A 21676-nucleotide genomic window follows, 5' to 3' on the forward strand; every position below is an offset into this window, starting at 1 on the left:
GAAGTCCTCACATAGTTGGCAACCACCCAGGTAAACACTTAATGGTCACTCTCAGTAACTGGAGGGAGTTATGAAACCTCATTTATAATAGCATCCTATGATGAGTTGATCAAATCCTAGATCCTCAATCCTCTTGTGCCCTCTGTTACATACTGCCTGAGGTTATTATCCCTCAAAAACTTGAGAAACTCATTTTCTAAAAAAAAAAAAATAAAATAAAAAAAATCAGCTAATGCCTTTTATTCCTGTATAGAGAGTAAGTGAGGTCGTTTCAACCCTATCTAACTTTTTTGGAGACTGAGTGGGCAGTTCAGTCTCCACTTCACTGCATGCGACACTTAATTAGTGTCGCATGCAGTGAAGAGATGGCTAAAAAATGCCACCATCTTGTGTAATCTAAACCTAACACAACATATCTAAAGTTTGAAAATAGTGTGGATTCTACGGTCAATTTTATTGAGTTTACGGGATTAAAAATTCTGAGTGATATCTCTTCATTTCAATCTATATTGCTGTAATCACCTAATAATCATCCTTTTCCTATTTGCTTGGCTAATTTCGTTTTACATTTCCTGGTTACTACCCTCCACATTACCGGGTCTATAGCAATATCTAACAAAGTATTTCATTCTGTTCACCTCTTTCTCTGACACTGTACTGCCTCAAGACCACTTCATTCTGTTCACCTCTTTCTGATGCTGTACTGCCATAAGATCACTACCATTATTTCTCCTTTGCATCTCTACCTTTTATTGACATAACTATTTATCTATTATCAATAGCACTGCACCTCCATTTTTATCCTTTCTAACTTCACAAAATACACCATACCCTTCCATCTCTATTACTTTCAGGATTTCATCCTCATCCAACCATGTATCACTTATTCCAACATTTTTGAATGAACAATCTCAATCAATGCAACCATTTGATTTCCCTTTTTTGTGATTCTTCTAGCATTCATATACAAACATAAAACATAACAGGTCATTTCTGGATATATAACAAGTTTCACTAGTACCACTTATTAGATGTGACTTCTCCATACTTTCCTCGAGCAATTTCTTTTTCTGCTTACTCACAACCATGCTATATATATGTGTGTGTTACATATATACATTACATAATCTGCCATATATGTTTATATGGCATACTTAACAAAGATTTATTTGTGGATACATCTGGTGTATTATGTACACAAATAAGGGAAACTCCAGAAACATGCTAAGACAACACAAGGAAGAATGCCTTACCTCTCTAATATTTTTGTGATGATATCAGAGTTGTAATGGTTACATTGCGCTTTAAAAGATAAATTTTGGTCTCTTTCTTTTTGAGAGGTTTATAGAATATGGTCATGTGGGATTTCCTATTAAGAATGTTTAGATAGATTTCTATAGTAAATTTAGTTTAATCCTTTATCCAAGTGTAAGCAAACAAAGTTTGCTCCTGAAGTATCTTCACGACTAAGGCAACTCGTGGTAAAGGTGGACCAAGCTCTCATAACTCCTTGTCTTAGTATCTCCCATTATGCAAAGCACATCTCCTTGCGGACATGTATAATGCTATGCATTAAGGGAAAGGCCACTATCCAGACCGGTTTCGACCTTTATTGAGGTCTCGTCAGTGGGAGCCAGACTCAGAGGTAGTGATACTAAGGTGGAAGCAATGGAGAAGTCATATTTATCTATACGAGTTTCCAAAAGGTGTCTCACCTTATTATTAAATTACTCTGGATTTAGAGAAAGATGTTAGAAGTTTTTTCCCACTTGGTTAGACTATAATAAATTTAGTTTAATCCTTTATCCAAGTGTAAGCAAACAAAGTTTGTGCCTGAAGTACTTCAGGACTAAGGCAGCTCGTGGTAAAGATGGACCAAGCTCTCATCACTCCTTGTCTTAGTATCTCCCATAATGCAAAGCACATCTCCTTGTGGACATGTCCACAAGGCAATTTAATAATAAGGTGAGACACCTTTTGGCAACTCATATAGGTAAATATGACTTCTCCATTGCTTCCACCTTAGTATCAGCACCTCTGGGTCTGGCTCCCACTGATGAGACCTCAATAAAGGTCGAAACTTGTCTGGGTAGATTTGTACAGGTATATTTAAAAAAGCCAGTAATACTTTTACGTCAATGATTCTGATAATCAGGTCTTGTCAGTCACACCATTTCTGATAGGAATAGGTTTTAACAAAAAAAAAAAAAAAACTATTGTTATATTAAAGTCGTTTTTGTTATAAACATTACACTAAGAAACCTTTGAAGCTCATTTCATTAACAGAACTGAAATAGGAATGACTGTCTAAACTGTAACAAGTTTCAGAAGTTATTCTTCTTCTCTATTTTTTAAAAATAGTATTATTATTTATATAAATCAAGTGGATATTAAATCCAGCATTATTTCAAAGCTGAATGTGGAAACTATGAAAGTTTCATATGAAATTTGACCAGAGAGCTTATGGGGAATACACTTGCTGACATTTACAAGTTGCCTTAGTGCGGACCTTATAGAAAACATCATCTCTTGCCCAAGAAGCATCCATATATTCGCCTTCTATTGGTCCATTTTGATAAGGTTTCACTGGCTTGACAGCTGTTTCGAACTGGTTTTTTCGAACTCCGGCAAGCGATCATGTTTTCTATAAGGTTCATGCTAGGGCAACTCGTAAATGCCGGCAAGTGTATTCCCATAAGCTCTCTGATCAAATTTCATACGAAACTTTCATAGTTTCTACATTCGACTTTGAAATAATGCTGGATTTAATATCCACTTGATTTATATAATTTTACATTGCCGAACTGAAGCCTTTTGGCTTTTTATTTTATTATTATTATTTATTTTATTATTATTATTATTTTTTTAAATTTTATCTCTCCTGTCAACCTGGTTGGCCAAGTGGTTAGTGTACCTACTCTCCAGCCAAGAGGCTTCAGGTTTGAATCTCATCAGGGGCACGAATGATTGTTCTGCTAAATCTTTGTGGAAAGGGCATCTGTGACCGTACCACTTCTTCTAGCAGAAGGTGTCACTCCCAAAACCCAGCGAGGTACAGGGGTGATCATATGGTGTCAAAATGACATCACATATGAATAACCAGCTAACTAGTTTTCCTTTGGCTTATATAACATTGCATGCCATAATACTTGTTATAAATTTTAATTATTGTTCTATTTTATTTTCTCTTTTTCTTCATCATCAAATTCCTGATATATATCCTGAGGGGGGGTGTACAAGATATTATGATAGGACTACATGAAAAAGTTACATCATTACTAACTTCCTATCACAACACTTTTTCTACAAATTAATCTGTTATCTATACACTTTCTAATATCATCAGATCATATATTTCTGTCTAAGGTATATTTTACTGTATCATTCTACATATATCTTGGCCTTCCTCTGAGCCTTTTTCCTGCAACCTGGCAAAGAATATGTTTTGCTGATCTTTCTTTTCCCATTTTGTTTAAGTGACCATGCCACTCGAGATTGGCTCTCCTAACACATTCCTGAATGATAACAATGCCAAGTTCTTTCCTAATATCCTCATTTTTAGTATGATACTGCCACTGATGCCATCTGTTCACTTTCCTAATCATTCTCAGAACTCTCATATCTATAGCCTCCCTCTATATATGTTTATAGTCTTTGTTCAAGTGTTTTATTTCTAACCCAACTCTCAGATTCATTGTTAAAACTGGTTTGAACACTATCTTACATACAACTAATTTAGTCTTTTGACCAATTTTCTCTTATTCCATATAAATTTATTCAGCTGATTTCGTACCATACCAGTTTTACTAACTCGGTTTTCTAATTACATATTTAATTTGCTATCTTCACTGATTTCCATCTCGTAATGGATTTAGTAGCTAATTATGTCGATTGGGGTACTTCTCTAATTCTTCTTCTTCCACTTCTTTTCCAGTGAATCTGTTTAAATTGCTGGTGTCTATCTCATAATGTAAGTCTAGTATTTAAATCTTTAAGTAAAGAAACAACGAAAGTAGAAATTCTACTGAGATATGGTGAGGAGATAAAGTCTGCATCTAACATCTGTATTTTGTCATTGTCATGATCCTAATTTATGTTCACACATAGAGCTACACATTTTGCCATGTAGGCATTCGGAACCGAAATCCTACGGAATAGGTTGGTTACTCTTTATTTCTGGAAGTGTCCTTTGTCTGTAGAAGCATGTGTTCACGGGGCCAGTTTGCCTGTTCTGGGGACGAAAAACCTGAGTTTCAAGGTGAAATCACCCCTACCTCCGTATGTGATTGGCTAATTCACCTTTAGTCAAAAGATACCAGATAAAGGTTCCTCGCGTAACTGACGGGAATCAAACCCAGGTCTTTCCAACCAAAGGGCTTCGTCTATACTGACTGAGCTATGGAGGCTCTCTTGTCATGATATAATAGCTTATACTAGTTTTCTCGCCATACCCATAAGGATCTCTAATAAGATTTAGCTGCTCATCATCATTATCATCATCATCATATTAATGTTATTATTATTATTAACAACAGACCTCCAGGGAGTCAAAAACTCATTGTGAGAGGTACACACTGTTACACACACAAAGCTTATCAAACTGTGCTTTAAACTAATCAGTGTGTTTGCATGAATTCACCGCTCAATGCATTCCACTCTCCAACCATTCTTTCTTCTCACTCCTTTGCTCACACCCTCCTCCAGTAATGGCCCCTTGTTCTATCCCCTTCTCCAATTGTATGAAAAATTTCTTCCACATTAACCTAGTAGCAATCACTTACCAACTGATATGTCTTGATCATATCCCTTTTTCTTCTTCCCCTTCTTTACAAATTGCATTCTCTCAATATGTTTTCATATCCCCATATTCCAAAGACTAGTTTCCACCTTTGAGAGTTTTCTCTGGACCCTTTCTAATGTATCTGCATCATCATGAAAACCAGTTGACTAAATCTGTGGAAAACATTCCATATGAGACCTGATCAAGGCCTTATACAATGGAATGGAACCATAACCTCTTTATTTCTGCATGCCAAGGCCATCCATATCATTGCCATCATCAGTGTGATTTCACAACTTGTGCAATGTGACTGTTAAACTTCAGGTCCTTGTCTGTCACCCCTCTCAGATCTCTCTTTCTTGTCTTCTTTAACTCCTTCAAAATTTCCCCACCAAGTATGTACTTTGCATCCTATTGCTGTTTACAAATTTCAGCACCTTACATTTTGCAACATTGAACTGATAGTTTCTCTCACTTGCCTACTTAAAATTCATTAATATGCACTCATAAAATTTTTTTATAGAATTTAGGCATTTTCTCATAATGTAAGAGAGAACTATGGGTTATTAATTTCAAGTTTATATTTATGTGTAATATCATATTTCACATGAATATCATTAACACATTTTACATTGAAAATGTTATGTTGTAATAGAGTTAGGTGTTCACTTAATTCTATTAAAATTGAATAATACAACTTACTTAACAATATTTTTCATATTTACAGGAGAGAAAGCACGATTATCATCATTATCATTATCATTATTATTCAGGCCTCCAAGGAGTCAAAAGACTCATCGAGGGAGGTCCTTCCTAAGACATAAAGTCTGTCAAGACTCATCGAGGGGAGGTCCTCCCCCCCCCCTGAGAAACACAAAGTCTATCATACCACTCTTTAAACTCACTGACCGTTCTCGCTCCCGCCACTCCATCAGGCAGTGCATTCCACAGCTCAACCACCCTCCACACAAAGAAACCATTCCTTACCCTCTTGCTCACAGTTTCCTTTCGTAACTTCCAGGGATGGCCTCTTGTCATCACTCCTTCCCACTGTTCAACCAAGCGAAAGAACTCCCCAGTGTCAACCCTGTAACCACCTCTCAACAGTTTAAAAGTCTCAATCATATCACCTCTCCTTCTTCTATCCACCAAACTCTGCAGTCCACATTCTCTCAGCCGATCCTCATAACTATCCTTGTACAGTCCTGAAACCATCTTTGTCATCCGTCTTTGTATCCTTTCCACAGTTAATTTATCCCCTTCAAATCCTGGGGACCAAATCTGAGAACAATAGTCCAAGTGTGGTCTGATCAGAGACTTATACAACGGAATGATAACCCTCTTATCTCTGCAGGTCAGTGTCCTTCTCATAATAGCAGCAATCCTCTGTGTTACCTTCACCACCTTTGCAATATGTCCCCTAAACTTCAGGTTTCTATCAATCATCAACCCCAGATCTCTTGTCTCCCCTACTTCCTCCAGTATAACTCCTCCCATAGAGTATCCAGCATCCCATCGATGTTTCCCAAACCTCAATGCAGTGTAAATTTCAAAAGAAAAGATTTTAGTAATTCAAATTATGTTTTCTTTATTTGCCAGGTACATTCAAAATCCTGATTTTGATCCAGCAGTGATAAAAAAAGTTTCACTTGCTTGTGAAGGATTATGCCAGTGGGTTCGAGCTATGGATGTTTATGATAGAGTTGCCAAAGTTGTTGCTCCCAAAAAGTTTAAATTGTCAGAAGCAGAATCAGAACTTGCCAGACAGATGGAAAGGCTTGATGAAAAGAAAAAGCAGTTACAGGAGGTAATAAGAAAGATAACACATTTTATAACTCTTTAGAGTTTATGTCTCGTGTCTCTGTTTAAGCTTTAAAATGTCTCACATTTCTGATAGTTATGGAACTTTTTCAAATTCCTCTAATAGAGTAGTACATTATAGTACAAATGCATCACTTTGTGAATTCATTATATTTGGAAGCTGGAGGAGGATAACCTTTTATTTATTTTATGTTTATGTTATGGTTTTTGAATAATACAACTTACTTAACAAGATTTCTCCCATTTATAGGAGAGGAAGAGCAGTGCAGTGCAAAAATAAAGTATCCTTAAATATCTTCAAAAATGCTATTATATATAGTGCATTAAAAATAACGTATTATTGTTATTACATAGGAACAACATGGAGTCTAAATGTAGGAAACCCACATTATTCATTATTTACTCAATACCTGTTACATCTTTCTTTAATCTCTTTTACTGAAAAAGCACTCATAATCACTTCTGACAACCTATTCCACTCATTCACCACTCATTCTTTAAGCAGAATGGTTGTTGAAAATAAAGATGGAAATTGAAACTTGCATGAAAATTAAATGATTTTAATTTAACTTAATAATGTTAACTTAGTTAACTTAATTTAACTTATCTATAAGTGAGACATGGTTAGATGAGGACAACATCCTGACAGGAATAGAGATGGAAGGATATGATATGTTTCGTGAGAATAGAAGGGGTAAAAAGGGAGGGGGGTGCTATTGATGATAGAGAAAAAGTTATGTCCATACAAAGTAGACATGCAAGAGGGGAAACAGTGCCAGTGGTTTTGAGGCAGTATGGTGTGAGATAGAGGCGAATGGAATGAAATAATTGGTTGGATGTTGTTATAGAATGCCCGCAAAGGTTTGTCAGTTGGTAGAGCCTCTGCTACTAATAGCTCAATTAAGTAAGTTTGAGCGCGGTTAGTAGTTGGAAGGGGACCAATCATTCGATGCTGTTGGCACACTCTCCCTCGTGAGTCTTTGGACTCCCTGGAGGTGTCAAATAATAATAATAATAAAAATGTGGATGGTAGTGACTATGAAATGTATAATCAAATTAGCCAAGCAAATAAGAAAAGAGTGATCATTGTGGGCGATTTTAATTATGGATATAGACTGGAATGATGAGATAGCAACTGGAAGTAAAGAAAATGAGTTTTTGAGGGATAACTACCCCTCAGACAGTATATAACAGAGGGCACACAAGGATTGAGGGTCTTGGATTTAGTCATTTCATCAGAGGATGTAATTATAAATGAAGTGTCAAATCACCCACCAATTGGTGACAGTGACCATGAGGTGATTACCTCGGTGGTTGCCAGCAATGTGAGGACCCCTATAAGAAAAGGGTATATGTGGAACTACAAGAGGGGGGGGAGGGGATTATGAAGAGCTCAGGAGACAGCTTGCAGGTGAAGCATGGAATGAGGAGTTAGCTGGAAAAGAGATCAGTGCAGCTTGGGGGATTTTCTAACACTATCTAGTAGATGCAATGTCTAAATGTATTCCAAGGGTGAGAAGGTTAAATAAGGCAAGTGTGAAATAGATGAATAAAGAGATTAAGCATGCAATACAGAGAAAAAGAGCATTATGGAGGCAGCCTAAGAGAAGTGGAAATAACCAATTCCATGAGGACTACAAAGACGATGCAAAGCAGGTGACTTAGCCAAAATTGTGAAGATAACACAAAGGCTTCTTCGAATGATGCGGAGGACACTGACTTGTAGAAGTAGGGAGATTCTTGTTCCATTTTATAAGACTTTGATTATTTTTTTATAAGACTATTGTGCCCAGATTTGGTCACCTGGAGTGGATGGGGTTTTCAGAAGGATGAATAGATGTTGCAGAGGGTCCAGAGGTGACTGACTAAGGTAGTTTCTGACCTCTGAAATGTCAAGTATGAGAAAAGATTGAGAAGATTCAACTTGTAGAGTCCGGTGGACAGGAGGAGGGGATATATGATAGAGAGACCTGCAAGTTATTAAAGGGTTGTTATAGGAGCAATGCTGGAGAGGTTCTACAGAAAATAGTGGGAGATCAGGGGAGAACCAGAGGTCATCCCTAGAAGCTGTATAAGGAGGGTGTGAGATGCAGGTTTTTTTCATGCAGAGTTGTGAATGATTGGAATGCCTTGCCTGAGAATGTGGAGTCTGCGGAGAACTTTAGTGTGTTTAAAGCACAGTATGATGAGCTGTGTGTGTTTCATAAAAGGACCTCCTAGATGAGTCTTTGACTGCATAGGATCTTGGATAATGATAATAATAATAATGTTTAAATGCTTAGCAATTTTAAAGTTTAATTTAATTAGTTTAAACAATGGAAAATCCACGATAAGTCTCTGACTCCATGGAGATCAGATGTTAATAATAATAATATGCGTAAAATTATCACCTGAATGAAAATAACAGAAGTATTTTAAAACATTCTACAATAGTATAAGTAAGATGGAAAATGGCCAACAAATTCCTAATTTTTTGGTCAAGCATTTAACTTATTTAAGTTACCACTCTCAAGGTCTCAGCAAGAAATTTCTTGGATTACCCTTTTGTATATTAACCCTTCAACTTGCCAGGATGTATATATACGTCCAGCTAAATCTGGATATGATTCAATACACCTGTTGAAAGAACATGGATAAGAAATGCAATTTGACTGTTCTGTCCTTTAGAAGGTGCGATAATCCTTCATGCTGTAGAGACCAGAGAACACTTAAACAGATTATCTCGCAAAGCTGAGTCTAAGTTCTCTATAACAAGGAAAGCAGTTTCTTGTTTTATGCTAGGAAATTTGACTGTTAGTTATATTAGAGAGGCTAAAAATATAGAAATAATTTTTATTTTCTCTTTTCATTTTTCAGATTATAATTCCAGGACAAAATATAAATCCTTGCATACTTTCTTCACTTAAATATTGCATTATCTTGGAGAACCAATGTTTAATGTTTCTGTGCTAATTTTGTCATGTCATATCACTAAGCTTTTTCAAAATATCATTATCTACTGTTCTTTGCACTTTCACCCTGTTGGTTTCCCTGTATAATCGGTCTTTACAAAATGAAATAAACGATTATTATTTAAATTGATATGTATATATTTTATGCTTGTTTATATATTTTTCTCCAATTTTAAAGTAATCGATAATTTTGCATATATTCTCTGATACAAAATATGTATATGTGCATGCATCAAATGTAAAATTTAATATTTTCACATTAGAATTTAACTTTATTTCGACTTTGATAGTTTTACACCCCCCCCTCCTGCTGCATGATAGAGAGATGCCTGATTGTACTGTTTCCATTTCATATTTCAAGTAAATTATTTCACCAAAAAAATTAAAATATAAATAATAAAATAAAATAATTAAAATATATAAATAATATCATTAACATTTTCCCCTTACTAACACACTACTACACACAGCATTGATGTGATATAAGTTCCAAATTTTTTGGAACTTATATCACACTTTTATCACATATATATATATATAATTCCTGAATTGTATTATTCAGGAATTATATAGATACTATTCCAAATTATATATACCCTACTATTCCAAACAATTCTGAATAGTAGGGTAAATCAATCTCTGAGATGTTTTATTTCATAATTTTTGAAACATTCTGGGTACCACAATCTCACCTAATACAACTTTTTTTTTTCAATATGCCTATTATAAGATTGTTTTTTTTTTTTGTAAATAAGAATACAGTTTGCCGAAACTTTGTCTATTAAATTTTCATATCGGTGTGCACCACAGATTAGAAATTTTAAAAGTAGCATAAATATTTTTTTTATTACAAAACAGCAAAGTTTGATAATAAATATTTGCACTACAATAAAGTTCAACAGATTGAACTTTATTGTAGTGCAAATATTTATTATTGCACTATTTCTTTTCTCCTTTGGGAGAAAAACAGTAAAATGTCGCTCGTGTAATTATAGCAGATTTTCTATTGGCAAAAATGGTAAGAAAATAATAATTTGCACTTTCATTTCAAAACACAAAGAAAGAACATTGTAAATGAGGAGGGCGCTAGTGGGTCAAGCGCTACGAACGTGTTTTGAAGAGCTCCTGATTCAGATAAGTTTTACTAGGAATAATTAAGTATATATGCGTAATTGTTTAAGTAAGAGCGGCTGTAAACGTTGTACGCTACCGATATTATTAGTGTGGGTTTTTTTTTCTTGCTTAAACTAAATACGAAAACGTTAATATTAGACCTAGTAACCTGCAGAGAAAAAAAAAAAAAAATGGCGGCGGCATTGTCATTCCATGATTTTAATTTGGATTTCAGTCGGTTCGTTAAGTGTGAGGTCTGTTATATGTATTCCTTCGATTACATAAATGATTTGTGGATGTTTAGTGCGGATGGAAGAAGGGTGTGTGCGAAATGTGACCTGAACGAGGAATTGATGAATGCGAATATGAAGTTGATGACAGAAAGTGCTAGTACCGATTGTGTCGCGAGTGCACGTTTGAAAGAGAAGGATGGTGGGAAAGACAGGCAAAAAAATTTTAAAAAATCAGGAAAAAAGAAAAAGAGCGACTTGACAACTGTAACAGATGTAAAAGGGACGAAAGTGAGGTGGAAAGAAACGAAATTGAGAGAACGAATGAAAGTAGAAATGGCGTCATGCAGAAATCGCAAGTAAAAAAAATTGAAAGAATGAATGATAGCGAAAAAAGAATGACTGATGGCGAAAGTTGGACGCATGTTGGAACGAAAGTACTAAACCAAAGAAAGATAAATGACAGTAAAAGTGAGAAGAATGATAGCGAATGTTGGACGCATGTTAGTCCGAAATTACGGAAACAAAGAAAGATATGTGAGAGTGAAAGTGAGAAGAATGATAGTGAAAGTTGGACGTATGTTGGACCGAAAATACGGAAACAAAGAAGGATGAATGAGAGGGAAAGTGAGAAGAGGGGGTCGAGAGTTAGAAAGTTAGAAAGATTTAATGATAGAGTGAATGTGTCGCGAGGTTCAGAAGGTGAATTGGATTGGATGAAGCAAGAAATGAAATGGATGCGGAATGAAATTAAGAGAATTCAGGTCAAAACTATTAAAATAAATCATGATGGCATGAAAGAGTTAACAAAAGATGAGCGAGTGGCGTTGTATGGCGACTCCATTATTAAAGGTGTGCTAGAGGATAAAATGCACAAGGTATGTTTTCCAGGCGGTAAAATGAGTAGAGTGATTGAGGCATTGAATATGAGGCGGGAACGAGCAAAAGAGTTAATTGTATTAATTGGTACGAATGATTTGAGAGAGAACGAAGAGCATGTCAAAATGAATGTCAGGAGACTGCTTGGAAAGATAAAGGAGAATAGTGTGACAGGAAGGGTGGTCAGTGTGTTGCCTAGGTATGATTGTGGTGAAATGAGGTGGAGAGCAAGGATTATGAATGATATTCTGGCTGAAATGTGTGAGGAGATGGGAGTACAGTTTGTTAATGTGTGGAATGAGTTTGAGGGACGAAGTGAGCTGTATGGGAGCGATGGACTGCATTTGAGTGGTTATGGAGTCGCTTGGAGAGACTGCTGCTGGAAGGTAGAGAAATGAATAGAGAGAATGAATCAGATCGAGAGGGGAGTGATGTGGAAGAGCAGGAGAGTAAGACAGGAGAGATTGAAGGAGTGGAAATGAATGTGGAAGTGAGTGGTATGAGTATAGAAAATGAGAGAATGGGTGTGCAAGAGGAGCAGGGAAACGGGGAGGCTCAGGGTGGACAGGGATACACAGCGTGAGAAAGGTGGATGCTCCAAGAGGAGGTGAGAGAATGTGTAGGCAGGAAAGTAATGGGATGATCAGGGATCAAAAGGAAACAGATGGAATTGCAAAGGGTTCTAAAATGAAGAAGCAGAAAGGGAAATGGCCCCAGTCCAGCATGGAGAGATCACATCGAGTGAGTGGTATCAGCAGAACTAGCTGTAGATCTAGAAATGAGTTGTTGTGTTTGTATACCAATGCTAGAAGTATAAGAAACAAGGCAGATGAAATGGTTGCACTAATTGCGTCTGTGCACCCAGAGATTGTTGGAATAAGTGAGACGTGGTTGGATGAGGATGACATCCTGACAGGAATAGAGATGGAAAGGTATGATGTGTTTCGTGAGGATAGAAGGGGTAAAAAGGGAGGGGGAGTGCTATTGATGATAGAGAAAGAGTTATGTCCATACAAGGTAGAGATGCAAGAGGGAAATGGGGCCAGTGGTTTTGAGGCAGTATGGTGTGAGATAGAGGTGAATAGAATCAAATACTTGGTGGGATGTTGTTATAGACCTGGTAATGTGTATGGTGGTGATAGTGAAATGTATAGTCAAATAAGCCAAGCAAATAAGAAAAGGGTGATCATTATGGGTGATTTTAATTATGGCAATATAGACTGGAATGAAGAGATAGCAACTGGAAGTAAAGAAAATGAGTTTCTTGAGTTTTTGAGGGATAACTACCTCAGACAGTATGTAACAGAGGGCACAAGAGGATTAAGGGTCTTGGATTTGGTCATCTCATCGGAGGATGTAATTATCAATGAGGTATCAAATCATCCACCAATTGGTGAAAGTGACCATGAGGTGATTACTTGGGTGGTTGCCAGCAGTGCAAGGACCCCTGTGAAAAAAGGGTATATGTGGGGGGTGATTATGAAGAGCTCAGGAGACAGCTTGCAGGTGTAGCATGGAATGAGGAGTTAGCTGGAAAAGAGATCAATGCAGCTTGGGGGATTTTCAAAAAATATTTAGTGGATGCAATATCTAAATGTATACCACGGGTGAGAAGGTTAAATAAGTTAGGTGTGAGATGGATGAATAAAGAGATTAAGCATGCAATACAGAGAAAAAAGGCATTGTGGAGGCAGCATAAGAGAAGTGGAAGTAACCAATTTCATGAGTTCTACAAAGACCAGGCAAGGAGAGTGACTTGGTTGGTGAGAGTAGCTAAAGAGATGTATGAACAGCAGTTAGCTAATGAAGCTAAAAAGAATCCTAGGGAGTTCTTTCGATATGTAGCCAGCAAAAGAAAGAATGATTATGGAAGGATGACATTGATTGGAGGAAATGGTATAAAGACAGCTGTTGCAGAATGTGTGGTGGAGATACTTAATGAGCAGTTCATAAAGATCTTCCAATCTTGTGAATGTGACTTCATGGAGAGATTAAGAGCAGTTGATGATGGGGAGGAGAGACTGACTGTAAGTGAGCAAGAGGTGTTTGGGGAGTTGAGTAAACTAGATGTAAATAAGGCTGTGGGACTTGATAATATATCACCGCATATTCTGAAGGAATGTGCCAGAGTTGACACCTGCCTTGACATATTTTTTTAATACGAGTCTTGCACTTGGTCAAGTCCCTAAAGAGTGGAAGGAGGGCAAGATTGTGCCACTTCATAAAGGAGGTGATCGAACTCAAGCATCAAACTATAGGCCTATCTGTGTGTCAGGTTTTGTGGTTAAGTTGTTGGAGAAGCTTGTGAGAACTAGGATCCAGAGTTGGGTTGACAACAATGGTATAATCTTTGATGGACAGCATGGATTTGCTAAAGGGAGGTCGTGTTTTAGTAATCTACTTACTTATTACAATAAAGTGACTGCTTCCTTGGACAGAGGAGAAGGATACACAGTAATATACTTGGATTTCGCAAAAGCTTTTGATAGAGTACCTCATGATAAGTTGACAGTCAAACTAGAGCAAATGGAGTTGGATATTAGATTAGTGCATTGGATTGGAGACTGGCTATCTGATAGGTATCAACAAGTTGTGTATGGGGGTGCAATATCCAGGAAAAGGAAATTCACTAGTGGAGTGCCTCAGGGATCTGTTTTAGGGCCATTACTATTTAACTTGTATATTAATGATATTGGCGAAGATTTGGATGGAGATATTCAGTTGTTTGCAGATGATGCAAAGTTGGGACGAACCATAAAGAGTAGTGAAGATGTTGTGGCCTTGCAAGAAGACTTGAATAAATTGAGTGATTGGGCAAGCAAATGGGGATGTGAGTTCAATGTTGCAAAATGTAAGGTTTTAAAATTTGGAAAACAAAGATGGGATGCAGAATTTATGCTTGGTGAGAATATATTGTTGGAAGTAGAGGAAATAAGAGATCTGGGAGTGATAGTGGATAAGGATCTAAAATTTAGGGGACACATCGCCAAAATTGTGAAGACAACACAAAGACTTCTGGGAATGATGAGGAGGACACTAACGTGTAGAAGTAGGGAGATTCTTGTTCCATTGTATAAGGCTTTGATTAGGCCACACATGGACTATTGTGCCCAGATTTGGTCACCTGGTTTTCAGAAGGATGAAGAGATGTTGGAAAGGGTCCAAAGGCGACTGACTAAGGTAGTTTCTGACCTCTGGAATGTCGAGTATGAGGAAAGATTGAAAAGATGTAATTTGCAGAGTCTAGTGGAGAGAAGGAAGAGGGGAGATATGATTGAGACCTACAAGTTGGTAAGGGGTTGTTATAGGATCAGTGGTGGAGAAGTTCTACAGCGAATAGTGGGAGATCAGGGGAGAACCAGAGGTCATCCCTGGAAACTGTATAAAGCGGGTGTGAGTAGGGGAGTGAGAGGCAGGTTTTTTTCGTGCAGAGTTGTGAATGATTGGAATGCCTTGCCTGAGAGTGTGGTGTCTGCAAGGAGTTTGAATGTGTTTAAGACCCGGTATGATGAGGTGTGTGAGATAAAAGGACCTCCCAGATGAGTCTTTGACTCCATGAGGTCTTGTTTAATAATAATAATAATAATAATAAATTCACCCAATGAAAAAGAAAATACTACATATTTTTCTTTTGTTATTATCTGTTTTTTTCTTGTAGTAGAAAGAAGAAATTACTGCACATATTTCTTTTGTCAATACAAGAATGCAAAAATCTGTAAATTGATTACATTATAGCTGATAGAGAATTCATGCCAGAAAAAATATTTATGTAAGAGTTCTAACATCAACAGATATAATGACATTTTCTTTTAGTTTAGATACAAGACATTATTGAAGTAGTTAAATGTTGGCTACTATTTTACACTAAACTGCATGGGCGTGTTCCCGAAGTGATTTACATTTGTAATAATTGCCTGCAGATTGAATATGTCTAACCCCCCCCCCCCCCCCCCAACCAAAACATAAATGATTATGCAACAGATATGTGCCTTTTCTCTTAAAAAATTCAAATCCTTTTTTTCAAGATAATTGTATAAAATAATTTATCATTTTTCGATAATAAAAGTGAAACTGATCACTATAAATAAAGATCATTTTTGGCATAAATACTGCATCAGCCTGTAAAAGAAATGTCAGTTTTTCTGTGTTAGGATATCTGCTAATCAACAATTGAAAACGAAACAAGACATTCTTGCTGGAGGCAATTTAGTGTGACTTCTGGGAAACTTTCTCTTGTGTTTCTCAAAAGAGTAATCTAAGACTTTTAGGTTTTCCTCCAGCTAAGAGGATTATTGTCCAGCATTTCTAAGACACATTTCAGAAATAGCAACCAGCAGCAATTGACGTAATAATATTTAGAATTAAAAAAAAAGAAAGAAAGAAAAAAAAAATAATAACACAACTGAACTTTGTTTTGTGTGGTATACAGTTTTACATATTGACAATATAGCATAGTATTTCTTAATCTTAGAATAATTTCAGCAGACTGCTGACCAGCTGATTTCAGATACAAAGAAAGAGTACAGAATTAGAAGCTTCAAATATACAACAATATTATTGCATTTGTAATAATTGAATTGAGATCTTGAATACTGTCTGAAAGCTTTCAAACCAGTAGAAATTTAAAGTAATTATCTAACTGAGTTCCAGGACAGGAGGGGGGGGGGGGAGTTGTTGTAAAATATCCTAAAAATGAGCATCAATTTTAAATCATTCCATACAGGATATCCTTCCTATTATATTTTCAACATATCTTCTATAGTGGTTATGCACTGGAACTGGATATTATAATAATGTGCATCCTACAAAAAAAAAAAATCTTTTGCAATTTTAAGCAAAAGAAGGCGAAGAGAGCCTGATAAAATACCATTGGATATAAATTTTTGATACTAAAAAAGACACAATATCAGAAACTGAGTAATGCAGTTTATAATCATTTGTTGTTCATTAAAAAAAAAAAAAAAAAATTCGATCCTAAAATTGAAATGTGACAATCCATGTAAAGGTATTTTGAAAAGAAAGAAAGCAAAATATCATATCTATTTCACTAAATGTTATTTAAAAATATAAATATTTGACAAAATATTTTAAATGCAAGCAAACATTTGAAAATTCGCAAAAAGAATCTATATTGTCAGTAAAATGAAGGAAATTTACTATTACTAAATATATTCATTGCAATGGCTGATCTGTGGTCATTTCAGGATTGATTATTTATTTTGGCAGATGTGAAACTTATTTTTGGAAAGAGACACAATAAATTGTGCAGCAAAAAAAAAAAAAAAGATTAAATATCCTAGTACAGTAAAGCAAATTCCAAGTACCACAGTACATGTAAAGACAAGCGATTCAAAAGTCCCTCCACCATAGTTAATCTGTTAATGCTTCTAAAATCGATTAACGGCGGAGGAGGGTAAATACTTGATTAAAGATAGAATGCCGATGAAGTTCTGATCCATGAAAAATTCTGAGGTTGTCTGGCAATTTCATCCACCTCAGCCGGTAGGAGGGTTAAGGGAATATCTGAGCATATTTGCTAAAGTTTTAAGCGTCTTAACACTGTATTGTCCTTTCATCCTGTCAGGAAGATTTCTACCTTCCTTTCCTTACCTAAAGTCAAGCTTCCTCCTCTTAACCTACTAGGTGTCTTCCAGATCCCTTGCTCCTAGTTTGTCTTACTTCAGGTAGTCCAGTAGATTTGTAAATGTCTGTCATAAGAAACATAAATCTTATATCCAGTACAATGAACCTGAGGTTTTTGCTATCCTGGATTGTGCAGATTATGTCCTTTTACTTTCCTAAGGTGCATCTTTGCACCTTAGGAAAGTAAAAGGATGTAATCTGCACTTCAGGATATATTGGGTTCAGATAAGCAGCACACAGGTCTGAACATTTGCATGGATATTTCCAAGCATCTTTGGAGAGTAGCACACTCTGATAATGGCAAACACAAAGATTCATCGAGATTCTTTGATTTGTCATTATCCATAGTTTGCTTCACCTCCTTGTATTTTTCCACTGCAATGTTCCACAGAGGCAGCCATCTGCTGCCATCATTTTAATCAGAAATATTGATAATTTTAATCCATAACTTTAGACTAAAATCTGAAATAAAAATTTAGTTCCATAGCTAAAAATAACATGTTCTTAAAAAGACATAATAATAATAATAATAATTTTGTAATATTGTTTTTCTTTCTTATATAAACCAATACAAAAAAAAAAAATCATTAGTAACATTTTCAGTGATTTTTGTTTACTTATAGGTAACTGATAAACTGCAAGCCTTAAATGATGAGTTTTCTGCCATGACAAAGAAAAAGAAAGATTTGGAAGATAATATAGAATTATGTGGGAAAAAACTAGAAAGAGCCCACAGGATGATTGGTGGGCTTGGTGGTGAAAAAGACAGATGGAATGAAGCAGCAGCTTTTCTTACGGACAGATATAACAATATTGTTGGAGATGTACTGTTGTCTGCTGGAGTAACTGCATATCTTGGTGCCTTCACTGTAGACTTCAGACAGGTAGAAAATTTCAGACTCAGAGAAGCAGCTTATTAATTTGAGAATTAATAGTAGTAGTAGTAATGTGCTGCTGTATTTATCTTATACTGATATTTTTCTTATATATTTACAATTTTATTAAATTGTCATAATTTGCTCTTTTTTTTATTGATACCTGATTAATAATATATGATCACAAAACCAAAATGGAATTTAATTATTTTGACTTATCCAAGATGAACCACAAATAAGAAATATCAAGGAAGAAAAATTTATTTAATTGTCAAAAAAAAGCTTGCATTGATAGGGTAATTTCTAAAGAAACAATTGTCATACAATGAATTATTTAAACTAGATTATTTACACATAGCACTGAGATGTCATATGCATGGCTCATTGTTCCATTGTGTTTATAATAAATATTATATCCTGTGACCAAACTTGGTTTAAAATTGTTTGTTGATGGAAAGAGGGATTTCTATAATGCTGATGGACTGAATATAAATGGTTTTGGTGTCAGTTGTCTGAAGGGAGCTTTCTTTACCAAGAGTGCTGAAGTACAAAATCAGGAAAACTAAAGCAATTAAGTTGGATGTAAGGGTGTGTGTGTGTGTGTGTGTGTGTGTGTGTGTTTGTGTGAAGGCACTCATGAGGTGAGTGAGTGTGAGAATGGCCAACAAGTGTGGAATCCAGTCTCTCAAGTAAAATTATTGAATAGGTAGTCAGTTCAGGAAGTAAAGGTGGTTGGGAAGACCTAAAGGAATTCACGAGTTGCCTTAGCCAACACTACTTAGAAAACATAGTCGCCTCTAAGTAGTCCACACTGAGGCAACTTGTGAATGCTATTGAGTATATTCCCATAAGCTCTTTGGTCATCTTATTTTTATGAAACTTTGATTGTTTCTACATTCGGCTTTGAAATAATGTTGGGTCTAACATCCACTTATATAATTTTGCATCGCCAAACTGAAGCCCTTTGGCTCTATATTTTAGTGAATACTTTTATGCACTGACTGAGAGTTCACTTATGACAAATACACCTCTCCGACATTTCAAGTTCCTTAGTACTGAATGACAGTTTTGCTCTCTTAAGATTTCTTCCTGGTCTGGCTCCTACTGAGGGAGGCTTAAGATTTCAGGGTTTTTTTGCCTTGAGAGAGCAATTTGAGCCTCCAGGGGTTGGTGCCTTCTAGTGCGGCCTCTATCGGAGTTGTATCAGTGGAAGCTTTTCCCTGGAATGTGAGCGGTTCTGCTCATTGGTAGGTGAGCCTGCCACTGATTCTTCTGGCACTTGTTTAGAGTGGTCTGGGGAATCACCAGTTTTTAGAAAGGCCATTTACTTAAACAGTGGTCTCTGAGCAAAACCAACCAGTTCAAAACATCTGTCAGGCCAGTGAAACCTTATCAAAAAGGACTAATAGAAAGTGAATATACGATGGTGGTCTGAAAACTTCTTGGCCTAACAATGAAAAAACAAATTTATAATTTCAAAATTATTATTTTTATTTTTCAACATAATCTCCCTTAAGACATACATTTATTCCACCGATGATCCAGCACTATTATCCCATCCCTGTAGTGGTTCTCAGTAAGATCTGCAAAATATCCCTCTACAGCTGCAATCGCCTCTTGATTCGAAGAAAAATGCTGACCAGCAAGGAAGAGTTTTAGTTTTGGGAAGTGATAGAAGTTAGAGGGAGCCAAATCTGGGGAATAGGGTGGATGCTCCAACAATTCATAGTGCTGATCCCTTAATTTTTCTATTGCCAAAACACTTTTGTGGACAGGTGCATTGTCCTGATGAAAGATCATTTTTTCTTCTGCTAAACCAGGTCTTTTCTCATGAATTTTTTCGTCTAGTCTGGTTAAAAGATTGGAATAATATTTTCCAGTTATTGTTTTATATTGTTCAAGATAATTAATAAACAAAATGCCTTTAGCATCCCAAAACACCAAAAACATGACCATTCCTGCTGATGGAACTGACTTTGTCTTCTTTGGCATTGAACAACCGGCTTCTGTCCACTGTTTTGACAGCTGTTTGGATTCTGGTAGGTAATGGTGAATCCAAGTCTCATCCACAGTAATAAATCAAGGCACAAAATCCGTTTTATTCTTGTTAAAATGCTCATAAGAGTGCCCATGAACTTTTATGAACTTCGAATGAATTTCTTTTGCCGTTAAACCTTCTTTTACAAAGAATTTTATAACTGCACGATACTCAATTTTATCCATTTCAAGGGATACAGACAACACTTTTGATTCATACGGCTGTATAAAACAAATTACTTGATAGAATGACTTGCAATTTCACATGGTTGCTTATGACACATGTACCAACTTAGGGAAAAAAAAAGTCTTGCTGATAGTGTTGCCATCTATAATTGAGGCTGAGAACTTTACATACCACCCTTGTAGACGCTTGGGCGGCACCTTGTTTTCTAAATAGCTCCCGCTAAGGCAACTCGTGAATGTTGTTAAGTGTATTCCCATAAGCTCTCTGGTCAGCTGATTTTTATGAAACTTTCATAGTTTCTACATTTGGTATTGAAATAATGCTGGATCTAATATCCACTTTACTTATATAATCTTCAACTGGAATATTGATAAAAAGGTTACTGATGTCTGATCTTGTCAGGAGATATGTCAGATACAAATTAATGTGTGTGACTTTACTGATGAATTTTTTGCAAGTTGTTTTTCATGTATATGGAAATAGCAGATAGCTAAATATTTATTATTATTATTATCCAGGACCTCCATGGAGTCACAAGCCTCATCATGGGAGGCCCCACCACACTAAAAAACACAAAATCCATCATACCACTCTTTGAACTCATTCACCATTCATGCTCTTGCCACTCTATCAAGCAATGCATTCCATGGTTCAACCACCCTCCATGCAAAGAAACCACTCCTTATCCTCTTGCTTGCATCTTCCAACTTCCAGGGATGGCCCCCTTGTCCTTGTTCCTTCACTCTGTTCCACCAAATGAAAGAACTCCCCAGTGCCAAACTTGTACGTACCGCTCAACAGTTTAAATGTCTCAATCATATCGCCTCTCCTTGTATCTACCAAACTTTGCAGTCCACATTCATTCAGTCTGTACTCATAACTAACATCGTACAGTCCTAATATCATCTTTGTCATCTGCCTCTAGACTCTTTCCAAGTTAATTTATTCCCTTCAAATCCTGAGGACCAAATTTAAGCACAATAGTCCAGGTGTGGTCTGATCAGTGCTTTATACAATGGAATGACAACTCTTTTTATCTCTTCTGGTCAGCGTCCTCAGTATTGCAACAATCCTCTGATTTACCTTCATCACCTTTGCCATTTGCAATGAATTTCAGGTTTCTATCAATCATCACACCAAGATTTTACCTTTCCACTTCT

The 21676-nt window shown here is 36.2% G+C and overlaps 1 protein-coding gene across 1 annotated transcript in view; it reads left to right on the forward strand.

Annotated features, from left to right (window-relative positions):
- The window catches only part of LOC150108079 (dynein axonemal heavy chain 3-like), a 1881116-nt gene that overhangs the window by 1183256 nt on the left and 676184 nt on the right, over nucleotides 1-21676 (forward strand). Inside the window, exons 50-51 of the mRNA XM_090415945.1 lie at nucleotides 6380-6587; nucleotides 18041-18301. Of these exons, the coding sequence (XP_090272071.1) occupies nucleotides 6380-6587; nucleotides 18041-18301 (469 nt within the window). The remainder of the gene's footprint in view (nucleotides 1-6379; nucleotides 6588-18040; nucleotides 18302-21676) is intronic.

Source organism: Typopeltis vanoorti, chromosome 3 (genome assembly GCF_054136105.1).
Source record: "Typopeltis vanoorti isolate ZY-2024b chromosome 3, IOZ_Tvanoo_1.0, whole genome shotgun sequence".
NCBI lineage: Eukaryota > Metazoa > Arthropoda > Arachnida > Uropygi > Thelyphonidae > Typopeltis > Typopeltis vanoorti.